Genomic DNA, 19,248 nt, shown 5'->3' with positions numbered 1-19,248 from the left:
AGAAGTTCAAGTGATGTCTCGGCAACTTGAAAGATGATAACTGCTGCAAATCTTGTAACCAGCTGCTCCATTTGGTAGACAACTCTTCTGTCAGTGGCTCGTCCCAGGACAATCCGCTCCTCCATAATTCTTGTACAAAGATCTTTGCGCGTATTATAAATGGAGCCAGATATCCGCACGGATCAAAGATCGAGCTGACGGTGCTCACGACGCCTCTGTTGGTAAGTGGGTTGTCTTTGGGTTGGCACTTGAAGATGATGATATCCTTCTTGATGTCCCATTTCAGGCCTAATGTTTGCTGTATGTTGCTCGACTCTTTTGCCGCAAATTCAAGGTCTTGAATCGATTGCTCGGACTCTTCGATGTGCTGTAGAAATTCCATGCTATTAGAGATCCATTTATGCAGCCTGAAGCCTCCCCCTTTTAGTATATTGACTACCTCTTTGGCGAGTGGAACGGCTATTGGTACGGAATCAACGGATTTTGCGACGTCATCAACATAGAAGGAGCGAAGGACTGTGTCAACGGCTTGTTGGCTGTACTGGTCTCAGCTGTCCTTGGCACATCTCTGTAGAGCATAGTTGGCACAGGTTGGAGAATCGGTGGCGCCGAATGTATGGACTAACATCTTGTAGGATTCTGGAGGCCCTGGAGCATCGATGTCGCTTTTCCAAATAAATCGCATGGCGTCTGCATCTGTAGTCTCTGGCACTCTTACCATGTGGAACATCCCTTCGACGTCGGCACACATGGCTATGCGGTACAGTCTGAAGCGTTGAAGGATTCCAAATAGGCTGTTGAGCAGGTCCGGTCCAGTCATCAAGTTGAGGTTGAGAGAGGTGCCTTGGCAGGTTGCAGCTGCGTCAAATACCACTCGTATTTTGCCTGGTTTGTTCGGATTCATGACGCCGTGATGTGGAATGTACCAAGTCTTTGGTGAAATCTTCTCGGCCTCGATGACTGACAGCTTCCTGGCAAATCCCTTTTCAATGTAACCATTCAACGTATCAGCGTACAGAGATTTAAATTCAGAGTCTTTCTTCATGCGCTTTTCTAACAGATGGTATCGGCGAACAGCGATATGTTTGTTGTTTGGTAGAACTGCATCAGGATCCTTCCATAACATTCCGACTTCGTAATGGCCATCTACGAGATGAGTAGTCTCTTCAAGGATTTTAGTAGCTCTCTTGTCTTCTGCAGAAAGTGGAGTTTCAGTTGTGAAGGCGACGCCAAAGGATTCTGTCTGCCAAAACTTCTCGATGTCTTGATGTAGCTGTTGGTCTCTACTCGTGATGAAATTGATGTTTGCCACGGCTTTGTGTGAATCTTGAGTCTTCGACATCCCCATCAGCATCCATCCAAGTGGAGTTTTCACTGCTATTGGCTCGGTTTCGTCTCCCATCCTGGTATCGGTATGGACGTGTGCCAAAGGGACGTCTACTCCAATCAATAACTGCACCTCTGACGCATCAATGTCGGTCAGCCCAAGTTCCTGGATATGATCCCAAGATGTAGATATTTGCTGAGGAGGACATTTGAAGGCATCAATATCAACTGTCCATGCATCGCTGACATTCAATACTTGTGCTGATTCCTCACCGGCGGCCCTCATAGTAAATGACACGGTCTGTGACTTGGATGATGATTCCGCATTCAGAGTTTTGATGGTGAGTTCCTTCGTCTTGCCTTTCAACCCAAGATCTTGTGCTAATTGTTGATGTATGACGGTGATTTCACTGGCAGAGTCCAACATAGTCACGGTGGGGATGCATCTTCCGTTTCTACCGCTCACATTGACTCGGACGAGTTGAAAATATGCATGCGACAGACTCTTTCGGCTACCTTTTTCAGCAATGTTGGCGTAGTTGTTCTTAGGATCCTTGTCATCGGGATGGAGGAGAGTATGATGTTTTTCCTGACATCCTGGTTCGCGGCAACGCAGGTTTGATAAACATTGACTAAGTTCATGGTTTGAATGCAGACAGTTCAGACAGATTTTGCTGTCCTCAGCAATCTTGCTTCTCTCATGCGGCCTTTTGTTTACAAACAGGAAACAACGATAGAGTCTGTGCGGTTCTTTACAGAGTGGACATGAGATTGGTTTCTTGTCGCCTTCTTTTGGTACAGCTTTCTTTGGATTATCTGCATCTCTGGTTCCGTTATAGGACTTCTCTGGCTGCTTGGCTACACCACTGGACTTTTTAGGCTTTTCCTTTGTCCCGGCTCCTTTTCCTGACTTCTCAGACTTTTCCTTTGTTTTCTGAAAGGCAGTGTTGTATGAGCAAGCTGTGGCTGGAGTCTTTCCTTTGGAGGTTTCTAACTTGACGGAGTATGGGTTGAATTCCGTATCCACACATTCCTTCAACCAGTTGCGCAGGTCAAGTATGGATGGTTCCCTGGTCTTGGAGATCCCGGATACGTGACGGTTCCAAAATCGGATGCGATCAACTGAGATGCGTCTTGACACTCTCAGAAGTAGATCAGACCCTTGCATATCACTGGTATAGTTCAACTGAGTCAATGTTATTATGCAGTCTCTGATATCGACGAAGAACTGGCGCAGCGCAATAGAATTCCTTGATGGTATGGTGTTTCCAGTGGTAATTAAATAAAGATATGCGCGCGCGACTTGGTTCCGGTGACCAAAGGCTCTCTTAAGTTCTTTCAGTGCATCAGCATAGCATCGACCGCTGTATCCTATCCCTCTGATCATCGTTAGTGCGTCCTTGGAAACATGTGACTGTAACAGATCCATGCAGCGCGCATCATCGATCCCAGGCTTACAGTGCACTTGAGTATAAAACTGCTCAACGAACTTTGGCCATAAGAGGGCAGTACCATCGAAGACAGGAATCTGGGTAGCGGGTAGACCTCGGTCACTCTCTAGTTTTACCAATGCTGCCAACATAGGATCCTCATGTTGAGTTGTCTTCTGCTTTGGCAGCACCGTCTCCTGTCCAGCTACCAATTTGTCAATCCACTCATCGATTGGCGGTCGCGGCTCCCATGCGGGTGATTCAGGATCTAGCTCAGTTGTCTTCACATCAGGTCAGTTGACTCCATCAGACATGGCATGATATTGAAAGCCTGGCGTAACATAATGTGCTGCACTGGGTGTGAAATACCTTGAGACTGGCGCAGTTTGATTTCTAATGGCGGATGCTTTGTACGGAATGTCAGGTTTGTCTTTAAACATCACATGCGCGGATTCAAGATCACGTGTAGCGGTAGCTGCTGGTGGACACTTGACTTTGGAAACATGGTTTGGTTTTCGCGTAGTTGTGCTGTCATCAAGTTGCCGTTCTGCAATCATCGCTGCTGCGGTAACTTCTGTAGCTTGCACGGCTGTCTTCGGTCGGACGTCTGGTGGTGGTTTGTGTTCCTTCAACCAATCTTCAGTCTCCTTTTGTTTCACCTTTCCCAGCTCTACCTCTTCTCGTAGTCTGGAGGCATTCATCTCTGCCTTTATGGACGCTTGTTTGTGGACGATTCGAATGTCCCTCTGAAGTTGGTCCCGAGTTGTCTCATAAGGCTTACCACTTCCGCTTTTTGGACGTCAGACGGTGTTGTCAGTAGCGACAAATAAAGTTCTTGTGTTCCCTTCAGGGTGTCTAAATCGGCTTGAACAATTTCGGCACAGTCCCATTAAAGTGGCCTTGGAACGTTGCTCCTCAATAGCACGTATTGCTTTGTTGCACCGTTTTGTCAGATTTGCCGCATTCGTAGATCGAAGCTTTTTAATTTGTGACATCATCACTTGGTCCGCCATGGTTGTTGATTGACGACAGTGACGTCACGAATGAGTTGCAATTCGGTACCGGGGAAATAATTAAATGGTAATTTGGTTTTATAATTATGGGGTGCCCAATGCAAAAGAATGTCACTTGCCACACTTCAGTAATTTAGATAAATTTAGTTGACCCTGTACATAAACACAAGGCTGTACGCAAATGTACATGGATGTACACAACAATGTACAAGAATGCACACAGCAATGTACATGCGTGTACACAAATGAACACTAATGTATGCACTGTGCTCAAAACATTTTATAAAAATATATGAAAATGGTAGAAAACTTTCCTGTTAAATACTTTGTGCGTGACAGACACAACTGATTCAAGAAAAAGAAGATATAGTTTTGATAATATTGTATTGACAATACTTTGATGTAAAAATAGAAAATTTACATGTGGAATGCACTAAAGATGGAGTTAGTGCATGATGAAGTGGGATAAGTGACAATGTTGGTGGTTTTAACCTCTTTTGGATTTGTCTTTTTTTACTATTTTGACCTTTGTTGGTTTAGAAATATATACTTACAAGTTGTTGGTATTTAATAGTGGGGAAAGTATGGTTGAAACCATATAAATTTGATGTTTTTGTGGAGATTGTAAAATAAGGAACTTTCAAAGATGGTGGCCGGATTGCAACTGCCTGAGCATGCTCAGCATGACACACACCTTTTAAAGTTTGAAAGTTTATGGCTAGATGGCAGCACAGAAATAAATAGTGAGGTTTAGAAAATAAAATTGGGTCACCAACAAACGCTCTGGAGACATGTCAGCATTCGTTGATGCAGCAACATCACAGCCCCTCCCAAGCACCTCACAATTAAAACATGACAATGATGGTTCAAATAAGTGAAACAAACACCCCATTCAACAAAGACTTAGATTTTGACCATGCAGGCTCTTCACCTGTGCCAAGTACATCCCAACTGTCACAGAAAAGACACAAAATAGCATTCCCTCCAATACACATGATCATGATAGGCCAAATGATAAAAACACTAATGATGATGATGATGACAGCGATCATTTCAGTGAAGTTGATGAAACAGAAAGAACATCTGGTAACATGGACACTATGCTTGATACACCTGAAGTTGCTGAACTGCAGGAATACATATTTGCCCCTGGAGAAGGACAAAGACCACTAAGCTTATTTCAGGATAGTAATGCAGAATATCTTTCATTCCCAGCAATATTTTGTGGAGATGGCCGCTCTGAAAATAATATACCAGTACACTACAGTGACATCAGCAAATATGAATTAAGATCTGTAGATCGCCGAGTTTCCCAGAATATTCCAAATCTTTTCTTTAAATTGAAGAAGATACAAATCAAGCAAATATCTGATAAAGTGAGGTTAGCTGTCCGGCGTTGCAAAAGCAAAGGAAGAGCATACACAGCTGAAGACGTGTTAAATAACACAGTACGAGCTAATATGGTTCGTTTGGATGAAGGGTATTATATATTCAGAACCATACGAAATTCACCACCATACCTCGAAAACAAGAAGAAAGAAGTTTTTGCAATGATACGACAACTCGGAATACCGACTCTATTCATGTCTCTGTCAGCTGCTGATACTAGATGGTCACCACTACTGCAGACACTCGGCCAGTTGATTGACAAGGTAGAATATACTGATGAGCAAATAGAACAGTTCAACTGGCAAACAAGAACTCCTCTTTTAAGTGCTGACCCTGTCACCTGTGCTAGATATTTCGATCATAGATTTCAGCAGTTCATGAGAATTGTTTTAAAGGGTCCACATTACCCACTTGGTGGTGAAGTTAGGGACAGCTTTTATAGGGTAGAGTTTCAAAATCGCGGTTTTCCTCATGTACATATGGCTCTATGGATAGAAGGGACTCCAACCTATGCATCAGCCTCTGAAGAGGAAGTTGTCAACTACATTGATTCTGTAATTAGCGTTTCAGCGAATGTCAGCGAATCAGATAGGCCATTCCTTGCATTACAATGGGTGATATGAATAAAGACTAGCAAATGCTTTTATCTAAAACTCCATGTACATTTACACTAGGCCTTTCTGTATAAAATTGAAGTAAAAGCATTTGCTAGTCTTTATTCATATCACCCATTATCACAAACATTCGAAGACATGCAGAAAAGGTAAACACCCTGTGTGCAGGTTTGGATATCCGATGCCATCGATGAGAAGGACCAGAGTTTTGGAACCACTTGATCGAGATATCGATGAAGAACTTTTAAAAAAGTACAAGGCAAATTTTAAAAAAATCAATGAAACATTGAATGAAATGCATGACGGAAAAGATGTTGTTCTCACGTTTGATGAATTTCTTGAAGGGTTAGAAATGACTGAAGATGAGTACATCAAAAGCATTCAGTCATCCTTGAAGTGTCCAAAGGTATTTCTGAGAAGAGAACCTTCAGAAATCCGTATCAATCCATATATGAAACACTTACTTGGTGCCTGGCAAGCTAACCAGGACATTCAATTCATTCTCGATGGATATGCTGTAGCAGTCTACATCATTGCCTACACATGTAAATCCCAAAAAGGAATAAGTGCTCTACTAGACACCGCATCTAAAGAGGCAAAGGCAGATAAGATGGAACTGAGAGAAGCTGTGCGTCACATGGGAAACAAATTTCTCAATTCTGTTGAAACGGGAGCACAAGAAGCAGCATATCTTGTATTACAAATGCCAATGACGCGCTGTTCACGAGATGTGGTCTTCATAAATACCAATGAACCCGAAGAACGCCCATTTATATTAAAAGCATAAGTACCCGTGGCGAGCACGTTGGTGCTGGGTGGGGCTGTTGGTGTTGGGATATCTGTTGAGGGGGTGTTTGGTATTGTGGGGCATGGATGCTGTGGTTGGGTGTTAAAAAGGTATGGGGGTATATCATAATGAGTAAGATAACATGTTTTTAGGAAAATATAGATTTGTATTTGTAAACAATACGTTTGAACTGTCGAGGGCAGTAATACAGATACATTGTATATGAGTGTTTGGATGAAATGGCTAGTTGAGCAGTTTCTATATACAAAGAGAGAAGTAGGAAGTTATAAATGGAAGGCCTGGTTTGATCCTAAATTGAACAGAGTCAGCAGTCTGGATAAGTAGGGTTTCTGTGTGTAAATAGCTGGCAGAGGGGACTTAGGTTGTTCAATATATACAGGGTCAGCAGTAATAGTCTTGACTGGTAAGGTACATTGCAGGTTGTTCAATATATAGTTGGACAGCTGTGATAACCTTGGTTTCTGTATGTATGGAGAGTCAGCAGTTGTAGTGTTGGTTGAAAATACAGTAAATGCTCAGTTACCTCGGGATCAGCCAATTTTTGCAAACACATAATATGAGGCCTTTATGGGGGAGAGAAAGTTGACCACTTATTTATGGTGACAGCTGTTTCAATAGGTGTTTAAATTAACATGAAGTCAGAACATCATGCTCATTTCGTTTATTCAAGTCAGACCCCTTGGGAGTTCATTGAGTAATAGAATAAAAGTGAATAGGTCGCTCTTGTCTGCATTGGAGTGTATCCTAACACTGAATGAAAAGTCAAAATCAGTCAGCATTAGACAACTCATTACAACACTAAAAAAGACCAAATTTCAACATTGATTGGTGGAATGAGTCTCATGAGCGGAAAAGTCAACACTTTATGACAAATTCAGACTTCTGTTACAAGTCAGTCACTGTCTTCATTGTAATCATGAAACACAATATCCTCTTCCACATCAGACAGTTCATCTTCATCAAGGAGAAGACCTCCTTCCGCCTGAGCATCGGCGTATTGTCCATTTTCACGTGGAATGAGTCCAGCTACTTGGAATCCCCGAATTGCTGCATTGGGACTTACATCAGCCCATGCATGACTTAGAATTCCTAGAACTGATAGGAGAGGGATTTTGTCACACTGTCCATCTGCATTAGTATGCTGGGTTTTCCATTCCTTCCAGTACTTACGGACCAAGGTTTTAAACCCCCTCATGACGGTTAGGTCTAGAGGCTGGGCGAGAGATGTACATCTGGCAGGGATGTCATCAAGTAAAATACCAGCTTCAACCAAAGGCTGGCAGAATTGTTCGGCCTGATGTGGGCGAAATCTGTCTACCAAAAGCAAAATTTCATTTGGATTAAAGTCTCCAACAAAGGGAAAAAAGATTTCTTCCTGCCAGTGCTGCAGTGTTCCTGCATTCTCCCACCCAGACCTTGAAGACGTTACCCTTACATTTTCTGGTATGTCATGCAGGGCTCTGATTTCCCTAACAAAACCGGGTTCCCTGAAAACGACATGAGCTGGAGCTTTCTCTCCATTTGACCCAATTGTAAGTCCAACCGTACAACCCAGTTTTGGGTTCCCCCTCGATGTCCGCACATCAATGTTCTTTGACCCCTTTGTTGCAGCAGTATACATTGGCGGAAAATCAAGTTGGGTAAAAGTTTCATTAAAGTTAAAAATAGTGTGGACGTTATTTTCCTGAACAGTAGTCCGTACCTCCTCTTGAAATCTAGCCACCCTCTCCTCAGCATCACGTGGTAATGTGGCAGTATCCTTGGTCTTTCGACGAAACGTGATGCACTTTCTGGCCATGAACCTTGACAACCACCCATCACTAGCAACAAAGTTCACTCTTTCAGGGCGCTGGTGCCTCATTTCATCCTGTCTTTTGACAGGAAGCTCACCCCACCAATTTTCAAAGGCTACAACAGCATCCTGGCGAAAATCAGACCTGGATACAGGCAGAGCTCTCTGCCTCCTCTCAAGAAATGACTGGTGCACGGCATCTTCAACCTCAGGCCATAATCCATCATGATCAATGCGCACCCTTCGACTGTGAGCATTGTGTTCTGCCTGGTCCATGAGGTGGTCAATGTCCTGAATCCATCCGCGCAATTGGCCAATCTATGCCTCCTTGCATACTCTGCGACATTCAAAACCTGACCATGTTCAATAGCATGCTGACAGTCTAATGCATGCCGTAGACGTGCCTCCACAGGGTAGCCATGGAGTAGCCTAGACGTACCAGGACGATGACCTTCCATATCACCCTCACCATCATTAGGCATATCCATGCAGACAACCAAACGTACAAACAACACGAAAAGGTGGATAAAAGTTGTAATCATTGTCACTGGTCAGAGGTCTGCGTATTGAATGACTGAAACCAATTTCACTGAAAAACAAGAAAGGGTTAATTCTTTTTCTCCTACAATAGTATGAAATAGACCCAGGCCTTGGCAAAGGACACGTCTCATTCAAGTCCTCTTACAGAAAACCAATCAACCATAGGCCTGTACACTTCTATTCACTAAAAAATCAGTGTCACATTTTACATGAATACCCTCTCTGGGCCCCATTTTATACCAAAAACTAAGTTGATCTGAAGTAGGCCTATCCCGAGGTAACTGAGCATTTACTGTATATACAGAGTCAGCAGTGTGGAGCTTGGTTGTGGATTGTTTATGTATATTCAGCAGTAGTAATTTGGTTTTGTCTTATATACATATGCAGTAGTTAAGGTCCTCAGTGCTGTGGAGCCTAGCTATAATAACCTGAGTGCTATAATAACCTGAGTTGTAAATTATACAAAGACAGCACTGGTAGTATTAGTAGTGTAGTAAACGATATGTCTACAGTGCTTGTGTTTGGTATCAGGTCTTCAGCAGTAGTAATTTGGTTTTGTCTTATATACATATGCAGTAGTTAAGGTCCTCAGTGCTGTGGAGCCTAGCTATAATAACCTGAGTGCTATAATAGCCTGAGTTGTAAATTATACAAAGACAGCACTGGTAGTATTAGTAGTGTAGTAAACGATATGTCTACAGTGCTTGTGTTTGGTATCAGGTCTTATACAGAGTCAGATGTGGTAACTTGGGTTACTGTGTGTTTACATAGGCCCAGTAGTAAGCTTGGTTTTAAATATATACAGAGTCAGCAGTAAAACCGTAACCTGAGTGCTGTAAGGTCTGTCTCATAACAGAACGTTAGGGACGGACGGGAACCAAAATCAACGTCCATGGACGCGTAGTAGGATTAATCTAATAGGCCTTCACATGTCACATGGAGTACGTTTGCGTTCCAAGTTCTGAATGGAGGCCGGCCATGTAACAATGATCTTTGCACTGGATAATTGCATTCAATGGCAATAGACCGCCCATATGGGAAGGTTCATGTAATTTTCCTTTATTATGCGTCGAGCCTTATCCCTGTGGTGACATGATTAGACACGCATTGAAAATGGTCAATAAAATATCATTCCTTTGTCCGAAATTGAATTGATTATTGATAACATTTAATTGCCATGGTTTGTGTTGGCCAGCAGTCGCTTGGCCTCACGCTACTTTCACCATGGAGAGAATTAGGATTTTTTTGTTCGCTGCTCCGTCGCCCATACCACCGCCACCAGTTTTGCTAACACCAGCATTTCAGAATTTAGAAGTGCGTCCGCCTCCGTTGCCTCCAAGACTTGATAAAGTTCTCACCAATCAACCAAATGGTCCATACGGTGGTAACGACGTCTTTACCAGGATTAGAAACCACCAGATGGACTTTTGGTATCTATCAGGTGAGACAGTGGCCTCTTCCAACACCTCGTAGAGGACATTACGCCCCTTCTGGAAAACGGGCCAGGACGGTACCGAGATCATTTGCTGTCGGTGGAGAACCGTTTACTATTTTTTTTCTATTGGATCAAGAAATATCCGGACATTGTTGCGATGAGTGCAATGTTTGATATCAGCAAGCAATCTGTTTGCAGGGAACTTTATTTTATGACAGATGTTTTGTGGACTTATTTTCAAGACGGTATAACATGGCCGACTGATGAAGAGTGGGAACAACTGCGGGGGAACTGGGATACTATTCCCGATGCTGTTGGGGCAATAGATGGAACGGTACACGCAATCGAGATCCCAGAAACTGAGGATCCCCACCTGTTCTACAGTGGCCATGTCCACAAATATTGTATCAGCACTCAGGTCATTATCGACAATTGTGGAATGAGTTGTGCTCCCCTTGAAAAATCGGTATATGGAAGTGGCCCCTTTGTTACTGTGCTACTGTTGTGTGGGGTGCGGGTGCGTTTGTGGAGGGGGGTATACGATACATGTACTAACTCAGCAATTTCTCTTGCAATAACTTCTCTTATCCTTTGTCGGGGTTGTTTTGCGGTTCGCCTAGCGTATAATGCCATTGTGCGTTTCGGCAAACGGTTGACATTTTGCCGGATGTGGCCTAGAATGCGAACATAATTATTTCTATGTCGCTGGTACCCTTCCCGGAGAAGGGCCATCTCCTCCATGCCAACAAGCACTCTATCACACATGACTGTTCGTTCACTTCGACAACACTGTACTAAAAACCGCGCTAAAACTAGACCCATATCATAGTCATAACTTGTTACTGTTACTCAGCCACAGTCCAACAATGGACCGGTTTCTTTTGCATAGTAACTGCTTAGATAATAAAAAGACACTCAATTTGGTTAATACGAGCCAACCAGGCTTTTATCAATAATTGACCGCTTGTCTATAACAAGGCCTATTCGGTAACATCGGTAACATCGATTTCCCTTCATTGACAGTTAACCAACGCACGTTGTCAAAAAGCTATTGTATGTATAGGTGGGCGTTCCTAATGTGCTTTGGTGACCACCAATCAGAAGAAGGACCTTACATATGTATTCATCACAGCAGCGCAGCCCTGGTGGTAATGCTCTTGTAACCAATAGCATCAAAGTTAACAAGCATGGTACGTTGAATTAGGTACTTCTTAGGTTCCCGTCTGTCCCTAACGTTCTATCATGAGACAGACCTATAATAACCTGAGTTGTAAATTATACAAAGACAGCACTGGCAGTATTAGTAGTATAGTAAACAATATGGTTGCAGTCTACAGTGCTTGTGTTTGGTATCAGGTCTTATACAGAGTCAGATGTGGTAACTTGGGTTACTGTGTGTTTACAGAGGCCCAGTAGTAACCTTGGTTTTAAATATATACAGAGTCAGCAGTAAGACCGCAACCTGAGTGCTATAATAACCCGAGTTGTAAAATATACAAAGACAGCACTGGCAGTATTGGTAGTATAGTAAGCGATATGTCTGCAGTGCTTGTGTTTGGTATCAGGTTTTATACAGAGTCAGATGTGGTAACCTGGGTTACTGTGTGTTTACAGAGGTTCAGTAGTAACCTTGGTTTTAAATATATACAGAGTCAGCAGTAAAACTGCAACCTCAGTGCTATAATAACCCGAGTTGTAAAATATACAAAGACAGCACTGGCAGTATTAGTAGTATAGTAAACGATATGTCTACAGTGCTTGTGTTTGGTATCAGGTCTTATACAGAGTCAGATGTAGTAACCATGGTTGCTGTGTGTTTACAGAGGTTCAGTAGTAACCTTGGTTTTAAATATATACAAAGTCAGCAGTAAAACAGTAACCTGAGTGCTATAATAACCTGAGTCGTAAAATATAGAAAGACAGCACTGGTAGTATTAGTAGTAAAGTAAACAATATGTTTGCAGTCTACAGTGCTTGTGTTTGGTATCTGGTCTTATACAGAGTCAGATGTAGTAACCTTGGAGTCAGATGTGGCAAGATGGGTTGATGTGTGTATACAGTGCCCCCAGTTGTACGTAGTAACCTAAGTTGTTTATTGTATACAAAGTTGGCTTTAAGAACCTTTGGCAGTGGGAACCTGGGCTGTTTATAGTATACATTATAAGATGGATAGCTTGAGTTGCAGGATAGGAAAATGCGGATGCTATGGAATAAGGTGCCAAGCTATAAAAATCGATGTTGAAAAAGTGGGTAGTATGGTACTGTTCTTGCACATGAGATTTTGATAAGTGCTTAAAAGTCATTATAGTTATTGATTGGTTTTATTCAGAGGCCAAGAGGGTTGTCGTTGAAGTTGGGTTGTCTTGTATGGTTGACTCTGAATTGCAGACTTGCTTGCAACAAACTCGCATAGTGAAGCAATGTGGGTTGTATTACAATATTTCCTTGTAGACAACATTGTCTGTGTAGATAGGGGGTGTGGAAGTTTTGGGGGTGAAGAGTCTGAGGGTGTCGGGGGAGCGAACGCGACTGACAGCAACATAGAATTGGCCATGGGTGAACATGGGTGTTGGGAGGTAGATGCCTACTTGTTGGAGGGTCTGGCCCTGAGATTTGTTGGCAGTTATGGCGAATGCCAGGCGAATTGGAAACTGACGGCGTTGCATTTGGAAGGGGAATGTGTTGTTGCTGGGTGCCATTGGTATTCTTGGGATGAATAGTCTCTTTCCAGCGTGGGGCCTGTTGCAATGACAGCTTCAATGATGTGTTGATGAAGGCCTGTTATGGTGTAGCGTGTGCCATTACAATGTCCGTTAAGTGGATCGAAATTGCGCAGGAGCATGATGCAGCAGTTCATTTTCAAGATGAGTCTGTGCGGTGGGAGGCCAGCAGGATTCAAGCGGTTGATGAATTCCAATGGGTATTGATGTTCGTTTTCAAGGATGGTGTCACAGCTCTTGTATTCCACTGATGTACCTGGAAATCTGTCTATGACGAAGGTGTTGATTTCTTGCACAGCCTTATTTGTTGGAGCAATAATTGCCCTTGAAGACAACCATTCTGCTTGGGTGAAGTTCTGTGGTAAGTTGGTGAAGACGAAGTTGCATAGATCTGTGAGAGATGTGATGTTCTGTGTGAAGTGTTCGGGGACCTTGATGGTGTGTGGGCCAATGTCTGGATAGGGTGTTTCAGTACCATTGCCAATGTTTGTGAGATATTGTGGGAAGTTTGTGGTGTCTTGTGTGTTTGTTCGCATATTGCAGGTGAGTTGGAGTGTTTGAATGCTGGACCACAGGTATGATTTCTTGAGTGTAGCCTCTACTATCTGCGGTCGGCTGCCGTGGGGTACTACAGGCAATATCTGTCTCCAGTCTCCAGCAAAGAGTACAATGAGGCCGCCAAAGAGGTGTTCACTGTCTCGGATATCTTGTAAGGAGCGGTCCAGGCATTCGAAGATGTGTTTGTGTCCCATTGAAACTTCATCGATGATGAGTATTTTGGCCAGACGGAGGAGGTCAGCTGTGGCATCTTTGTTTGAGATGTTGCAGGTGGAGTGTTCAGTGAGATTGATAGGGATTTTACAGCGGGAATGGAGGGTGCGACCGTTGTTGAGGAGCGTTGCTGCAATGCCTGATAAGGCTGTTGCAAGAGCTACGTTTCCTTCTGCACGTATGGTTGTGAGTAGGACATTGATGAGGTATGTTTTGCCTGTGCCGCCACTTGCATTCAAACAAAATATCTTCCTGGCGTTATCGTTCACTGCACTCATGATCAACTCAAAGACCTGTCTTTGTTCTGGGTTGTGGGTGTTGATGAGCTGGGGGGCAGATTCTTGTAGGAGTGTAGTGTCAAAGGTTTCTTCTACTATTATTCTTCTGGTGCTTGTTGTGTTGATGATGGTGGCGTCTGGGATTGGTAGGTGGAAGTCGGTAGCTAGGTCTAAATTCTCTCTTTGTAGGATGTTTTGTATGTGTTGGAGGGCCTCATTTTCATTGTAGTTGGATAGTGTTGTGGCTTTGTCTCGATACATGTAGTCTCGGCACAATTCTTCTTTCCAGGTGGTCCAAAATTGATTGGGGTCTGCCAGGCGACAATACATCAGCAGTGTGGAGAAGAAGTTTCTGAGTTGGTCCCCAAATCGAATGGTGCAGGCCTCTGTCATTGTGCGATGTATTTCCTTGTCATCGGTGATCAGTCCAAGTTGAAGGCAGGCTTCTTGGAATGTTCCGCATTCCACACCATTGACTGTACGCATTTCTTCATATGTTTGTGCACCCGCCTTGTGGTGAAGCAGTGTTCGAAGGTGGTATAGTTCTGATTGATGTGGGCTGAGGGAGATTGTTGGTATGCGGCCAACATTGTCTGTCTGGAAGTGTTGGGTATTGGTGAGTTTGGTGCCTCGTTTGCGACGCTGCCATTGCTTTTTGCTGCCATTCCATGTGAAGTAGCGTGGGAAGTCCGGGTATAAGATACTGCGTGCATCTATGTCTGTGGTGTTGGTAGTGAAGAATGCGATGAGTTTTGTAGTGGGGGGGGGGGGGGGGGGGGCCTTTGTCAACTGTTGCAGCAGCCTCCTCGGCTTTAAAGACGACTGTTTGCTGGTCAGGTAGATGGCATGGAAGTTTCTCTACTGGAGGGTACTTGTGGTGGATTGGGAAACTGTATATTTTCCATAGGGCTTCACTGGCTGAGATGTATCGTGCGTTAAGGTAGTTTTCGACTTCATCTAGTACTGCCACTTGTGTCCCATCAGCTGTCAGGGAGAAGATGATGCGGTCTTGGCCTTTTGTGATGTACTTGTATAAGTATTTTACTGCTTGGACTGAGTGAACAACTTCGATGTTGATGTGCGCTAAATATCGAAGTGATAGGAGCGGGTTGTAGGGTACGATAAAGGAGTTGTCACAGAGGAAGTCGTTGCGGCAAACTGTCATTTCATGAGTGTGACCTCCCTGTTGTGGCGAGCGACGGTGATAAGTGGGGTAGTTATCTTCAGTGACAATTGTGTGGAGTGAGAACGGTTTGGGAAAGTTCTTCGTACACTTCCTCTCAACGCCAGTCCCATCCATACATGGACTGTTAAGGTTGATGCTGCCACAGGGTCCATGGATGTTGTTGGAGGAGATTATTTGGTGGAGTTGGGGGTTTGTTGCCTTGTCTGGGAGTTCTGCAGAAACAACTTGATCGATTAGCTCTGGTGTTCGCGGTTTGGAGTCATCTGTCATTATCAGCAAGATGTGGGCGTGTGTGAGGCCTCGCTTCTGCCATTCAATGGTAATGGTGTACGCACTGACTTTGCCGAGGACCTGTCGTTTCGTAATATCACTGATGAGGGAATCCAACTTCAGCTTGAACACCCTGGCTGCTAGGTCTGGACGGTCCTGTGGCGATTCTCCTGGGTGTAGTGCCTCCTGTATTTCAGGCCATTTTGGATTGGTGGTGAAGGTGATGAAGTAGTCAGGCTTTCCCAACTTTCGTCCTGGGTTGACGGTGTCGCCGGAGTGGACAGCGTCGAAGAGACCTGTATATTTTTCCGCCCTGATTGATCGCTGGTTTTGCTTCACCCACTGTAAACGTGATAGCTCTATTTTTGCCCATTGGTCAACAGCGTACTGTTGCATAAGTCGTCGACAGCGCATGATGATGTTGAAGTTATTGTGGCGAATCTGTAGGTTAAAGCTGTAAAAATCTAAGGCAGTTAGGATCCTATTATCTGTTTTGGTGAGGGTGAGCTGCCAGCCATCTGTGCCGTGAGGAAAGAGTAGAATGTAGTGAAGTGGATCATATGAGCGATGTAAGGTATTAATGCGTTTCAACGGACCGTTCCGGCAATGAAGGATGATGTCCAAGTGTTCCCCAATTTCTCCTGGGATTAGGGCTGATACTTCGGAAGTTTGTGGCAAGTTGTAGCGGCGGCAGTGTTCAGTGCTTGGTTGATGTTTTTTGTCGGCATGTAGAAGGATCTGTATGTCAGTGTGGCGGGTGATTTCAATGGCAGCTTTGAATGATGCAATGTAGGAGTTGACATTATGTAGACAGTTTTGCAAGTTCTGTACGATGGTTTGTTTCAATATGTCTGTTTGCTGCAAGCGAGCCTGTAATTCAGAGTCAGAGTCATAGAAGAAAATTTGGGCGTATTTGGGGGGAGCAGAGTGGTCAGGTAAGAGGGAGCCAATCCGATGGTAAATTTTACCTTGAATTTTAACTGTTGGACTAAACCCTGGGGCCCTTATTTCCGTGCAACCCGTAGATGCCAGCGTCAATGCATTACTATAAGAACGAATGTTGGAGAGGAAGTGGTCATTTTGCAGGTAATATGGGTGAACCTCAGGTGGGGGAGGGGGCGGGGGAGTTAACTTTACCTTGCCATTTTGGCAGCACAGGGATTTTCGTTCTGACAACCAAATATAGGCAGAACAGAATTCGCAAATGTTCTCCTTAAATGAACCGCAAGAATGGGTCACCAAAGTTGGTGAGACGTCTAGTTCCCTGAATGGCGTGTTGTTTACTGCAGCTTTGTGGGTCCGTTCGTGTTGGATTCTGCTTGGTCCTGCAGTCTGGGTAGATGGTTCCGGATGATTCAAAGGTGGAGGATGAGGTAGTGAGATTTCGACAGCTGCTTGCAACCGCGTTCTAGATTAGACTGGTTGTGGTGTGTTATTGTGACCTCTTGCTTCTTTTCTTCTGAGGGTATGTCGACTGGAGCGACCGAGAGCAGATTTCTGTTTTGCCTTTGGCATTGTAGGGGAAGTTACTGTACATTACTGTAAAGAGAGAAGTTTTCAATAATGAACTGTTTGATGGTGCAAGGTGTGTTGATTGCAAGAATGTTATACCGTGGAGACGCTGTTATTTGCGAGTGGTTTTTAAAGCCTGTAATGCGTTGACGAATGTCACTCACTGAGAACATTGACTGTGTTTGTAGGAAAGGAAAGTTATTTATCGTTGTGGTCTTCTAGGAGGGCTAAAGCTTCTTCAGCAGACAGTTCCAGATCGTGGTGTTTGTGGTTGTTGTTGTTGTCATCAACTTCAGCAGAATCGTCCGCAACTGGAGCTGGGTTAACAGCAACTGGTCCATCAACAGAGGCAGGGTTGCCAGCAACTGGTACATCAACGGGGGCAGGGCTGTCAGCAGTATGTTGTAGATCCAAACTAATATCGGACAGAGCCGCATCAGAGACTTCGTCGAACACGACGACTGGGAACTGAGAGGGGCCCTGAGTAGACGTTGATGGTTGGGGTTCCTGACTTGTCTTCTTTGGCATAGATGTCTGGCGTTGGTGGCTATCTTTCCGTTGCAGATGCCAGTTGCTGAGGTTGGCCTTGGCTGTTGTGAGTATCTTCATGATGTAAGATACTCGGCCATCGATATTATGGCGCAGGAACCTCAGCAACTGCACCGCCTCTGGAGTTTGTGGCGGCGCGTTCTCTTGAGTGTCTAGGTACACGCCCACCAGGCTCAGGTCGGAGACCACGTACTGTCTTAGGTTGCCTAACAGTGTTAGATCGCGACGTAATTGCTCCTTGTCAAAGTTCTTTGTAGAAGTAAGGAGCTGTGTTATCTTTTTGGCTAGGAGCTGCAAGCCTTCATTGGCCATTCGGTTGAAATTTGCAACAGCAGTTGCTGTGCAAGGGTGATTTTCCTGAGCATTTACCTCAGCATAGGCAGCCTCACGCAGCATGTTGTGTGGAGGGATCTTAGTTGCGAGATGATAGACATCACTACATTGTGGGGAGGCACATCGTATGGCATGACTGAAAAGGATAGAGTGGATTGTGTCATTATGGACTGGTGTTGTTCTTTTTGATAGGCTGTAGGTGGCTCACATCCTTTTGTCAGGAATCAAGAACATGTGTGAGCTTTTAGTGTATGGTAGTGATAACTAGAACTGGCAAAGCCAGATCGACGGTTTTCGTTTGGGGAAACTGGTATTGGCACCTGGAGGTCACATGATGTAACATGTCAGAGGAGAATGGAGAGATTGATGTTCACACCAGAACCCAGTGGGCTATTGCTCAATAAATTTGGCTTTCGGAGCTCAGTGCGACACAGACCAGTATGTTTTGTGCGCCTTCTTATTTCTGCATCCTCCATGATGAAACCAATTCCATTTCATTCGGATGTAGCATATAGGAGAAAAAGCGATCTACGTAGTGTTGTAAACACGTGCGTTTTGTCTGCATGTCAAAATATGAAATGTCATTTAAAGGGGCACTGTATTCAATCGCGAATCGGTTTCAGCACGACCACCGTAGAGGGAGGTGCCCATCGGTAAAACGATGGAACTACAGGAAACGTATCTAAAATACCCAGCAATGCAGTTTGTTCAGTGATGTATTGCCGTCAAAGCTTCCACACAGCTTCTTCAAACATTCTAATGGGATATTATGCTTTCCTGAAGAAAGTTTAATAGACTTAATACAGGTAACAATGGCAATTTAGATAACGTGTTTCTTAGTTTCATTCCTAGCCGATAGGCGCCTCCCTCTATGGTGGTCGTGCTGAAACCGATTCGCGATTGAATGCAGTGCCCCTTTAAACCGTCATTTTGTTGTGCTTGAGGTCAATTAACAGGATTTCGAATGAGCAGAGTGAATTCTGACTGTGCTAAGAGTAAAAAGTTGGCCAAAGAACAGTTGGGATGATGCGTCTAATGTATTACGTCTAAAAAGGCAACTGTCACATACCCACAGTATTTATGTATAATTATCTCATGAATAAAACCATGAATCTCTTGATGCTTTCGATTTGACTTGTAGACTTTTTATTTTGAAGAAGATGTTCTTGGTGCATTCATCAATTCTGGTTTAATACAGCAGGTTTGACTGTATGATCCCGCACAGTGCAGTGCAATGCACGCAGCACGCCGCCACAACACACACACACACACGACCACGTGC

General features: G+C 44.1%; 2 protein-coding genes across 2 annotated transcripts; both read right to left on the bottom strand.

The window, feature by feature from the left end:
• Positions 1 to 547: 547 nt before the first annotated feature.
• Positions 548 to 3,457, bottom strand: LOC135494055 (uncharacterized). Its single transcript, XM_064781805.1, has 2 exons — positions 3,200 to 3,457; positions 548 to 3,037 (listed from the first exon to the last, which is right to left on the bottom strand). Exons 1-2 carry the CDS (start codon positions 3,455 to 3,457, stop codon positions 548 to 550), a joined length of 2,748 nt encoding a protein of 915 aa, XP_064637875.1.
• Positions 3,458 to 12,970: 9,513 nt separating this feature from the next.
• Positions 12,971 to 16,651, bottom strand: LOC135494054 (uncharacterized). Its single transcript, XM_064781804.1, has 3 exons — positions 16,619 to 16,651; positions 15,032 to 16,442; positions 12,971 to 14,835 (listed from the first exon to the last, which is right to left on the bottom strand). Exons 1-3 carry the CDS (start codon positions 16,649 to 16,651, stop codon positions 12,971 to 12,973), a joined length of 3,309 nt encoding a protein of 1,102 aa, XP_064637874.1.
• Between the last annotated feature and the right edge of the window lie 2,597 nt (positions 16,652 to 19,248).

The sequence above is a fragment of the Lineus longissimus genome, chromosome 9, assembly GCF_910592395.1.
Source record: "Lineus longissimus chromosome 9, tnLinLong1.2, whole genome shotgun sequence".
Taxonomy (NCBI): Eukaryota; Metazoa; Nemertea; class Pilidiophora; order Heteronemertea; family Lineidae; genus Lineus; species Lineus longissimus.
This window is presented reverse-complemented; position numbering and strand designations above follow the sequence as displayed.

Bases quoted from the DNA above. Each gene is read 5' to 3' on its own strand.
- LOC135494055 (XM_064781805.1), bottom strand. From the start codon at position 3,457: ATGAATGCCTCCAGACTACGAGAAGAGGTAGAGCTGGGAAAGGTGAAA. The intron at 3,038-3,199 runs GTGATGTTTAAA...CCTGATGTGAAG, and splicing joins GTGATCTTGAATCCGCGCAT to ACAACTGAGCTAGATCCTGA.
- LOC135494054 (XM_064781804.1), bottom strand. From the start codon at position 16,651: ATGACCACTTCCTCTCCAACATTCGTTCTTATA. The intron at 16,443-16,618 runs GTAATGCATTGA...TCTGAATTACAG, and splicing joins CTCCAACATTCGTTCTTATA to GCTCGCTTGCAGCAAACAGA. The intron at 14,836-15,031 runs GTGAAGCCCTAT...CCAACACCACAG, and splicing joins CGCACGATACATCTCAGCCA to ACATAGATGCACGCAGTATC.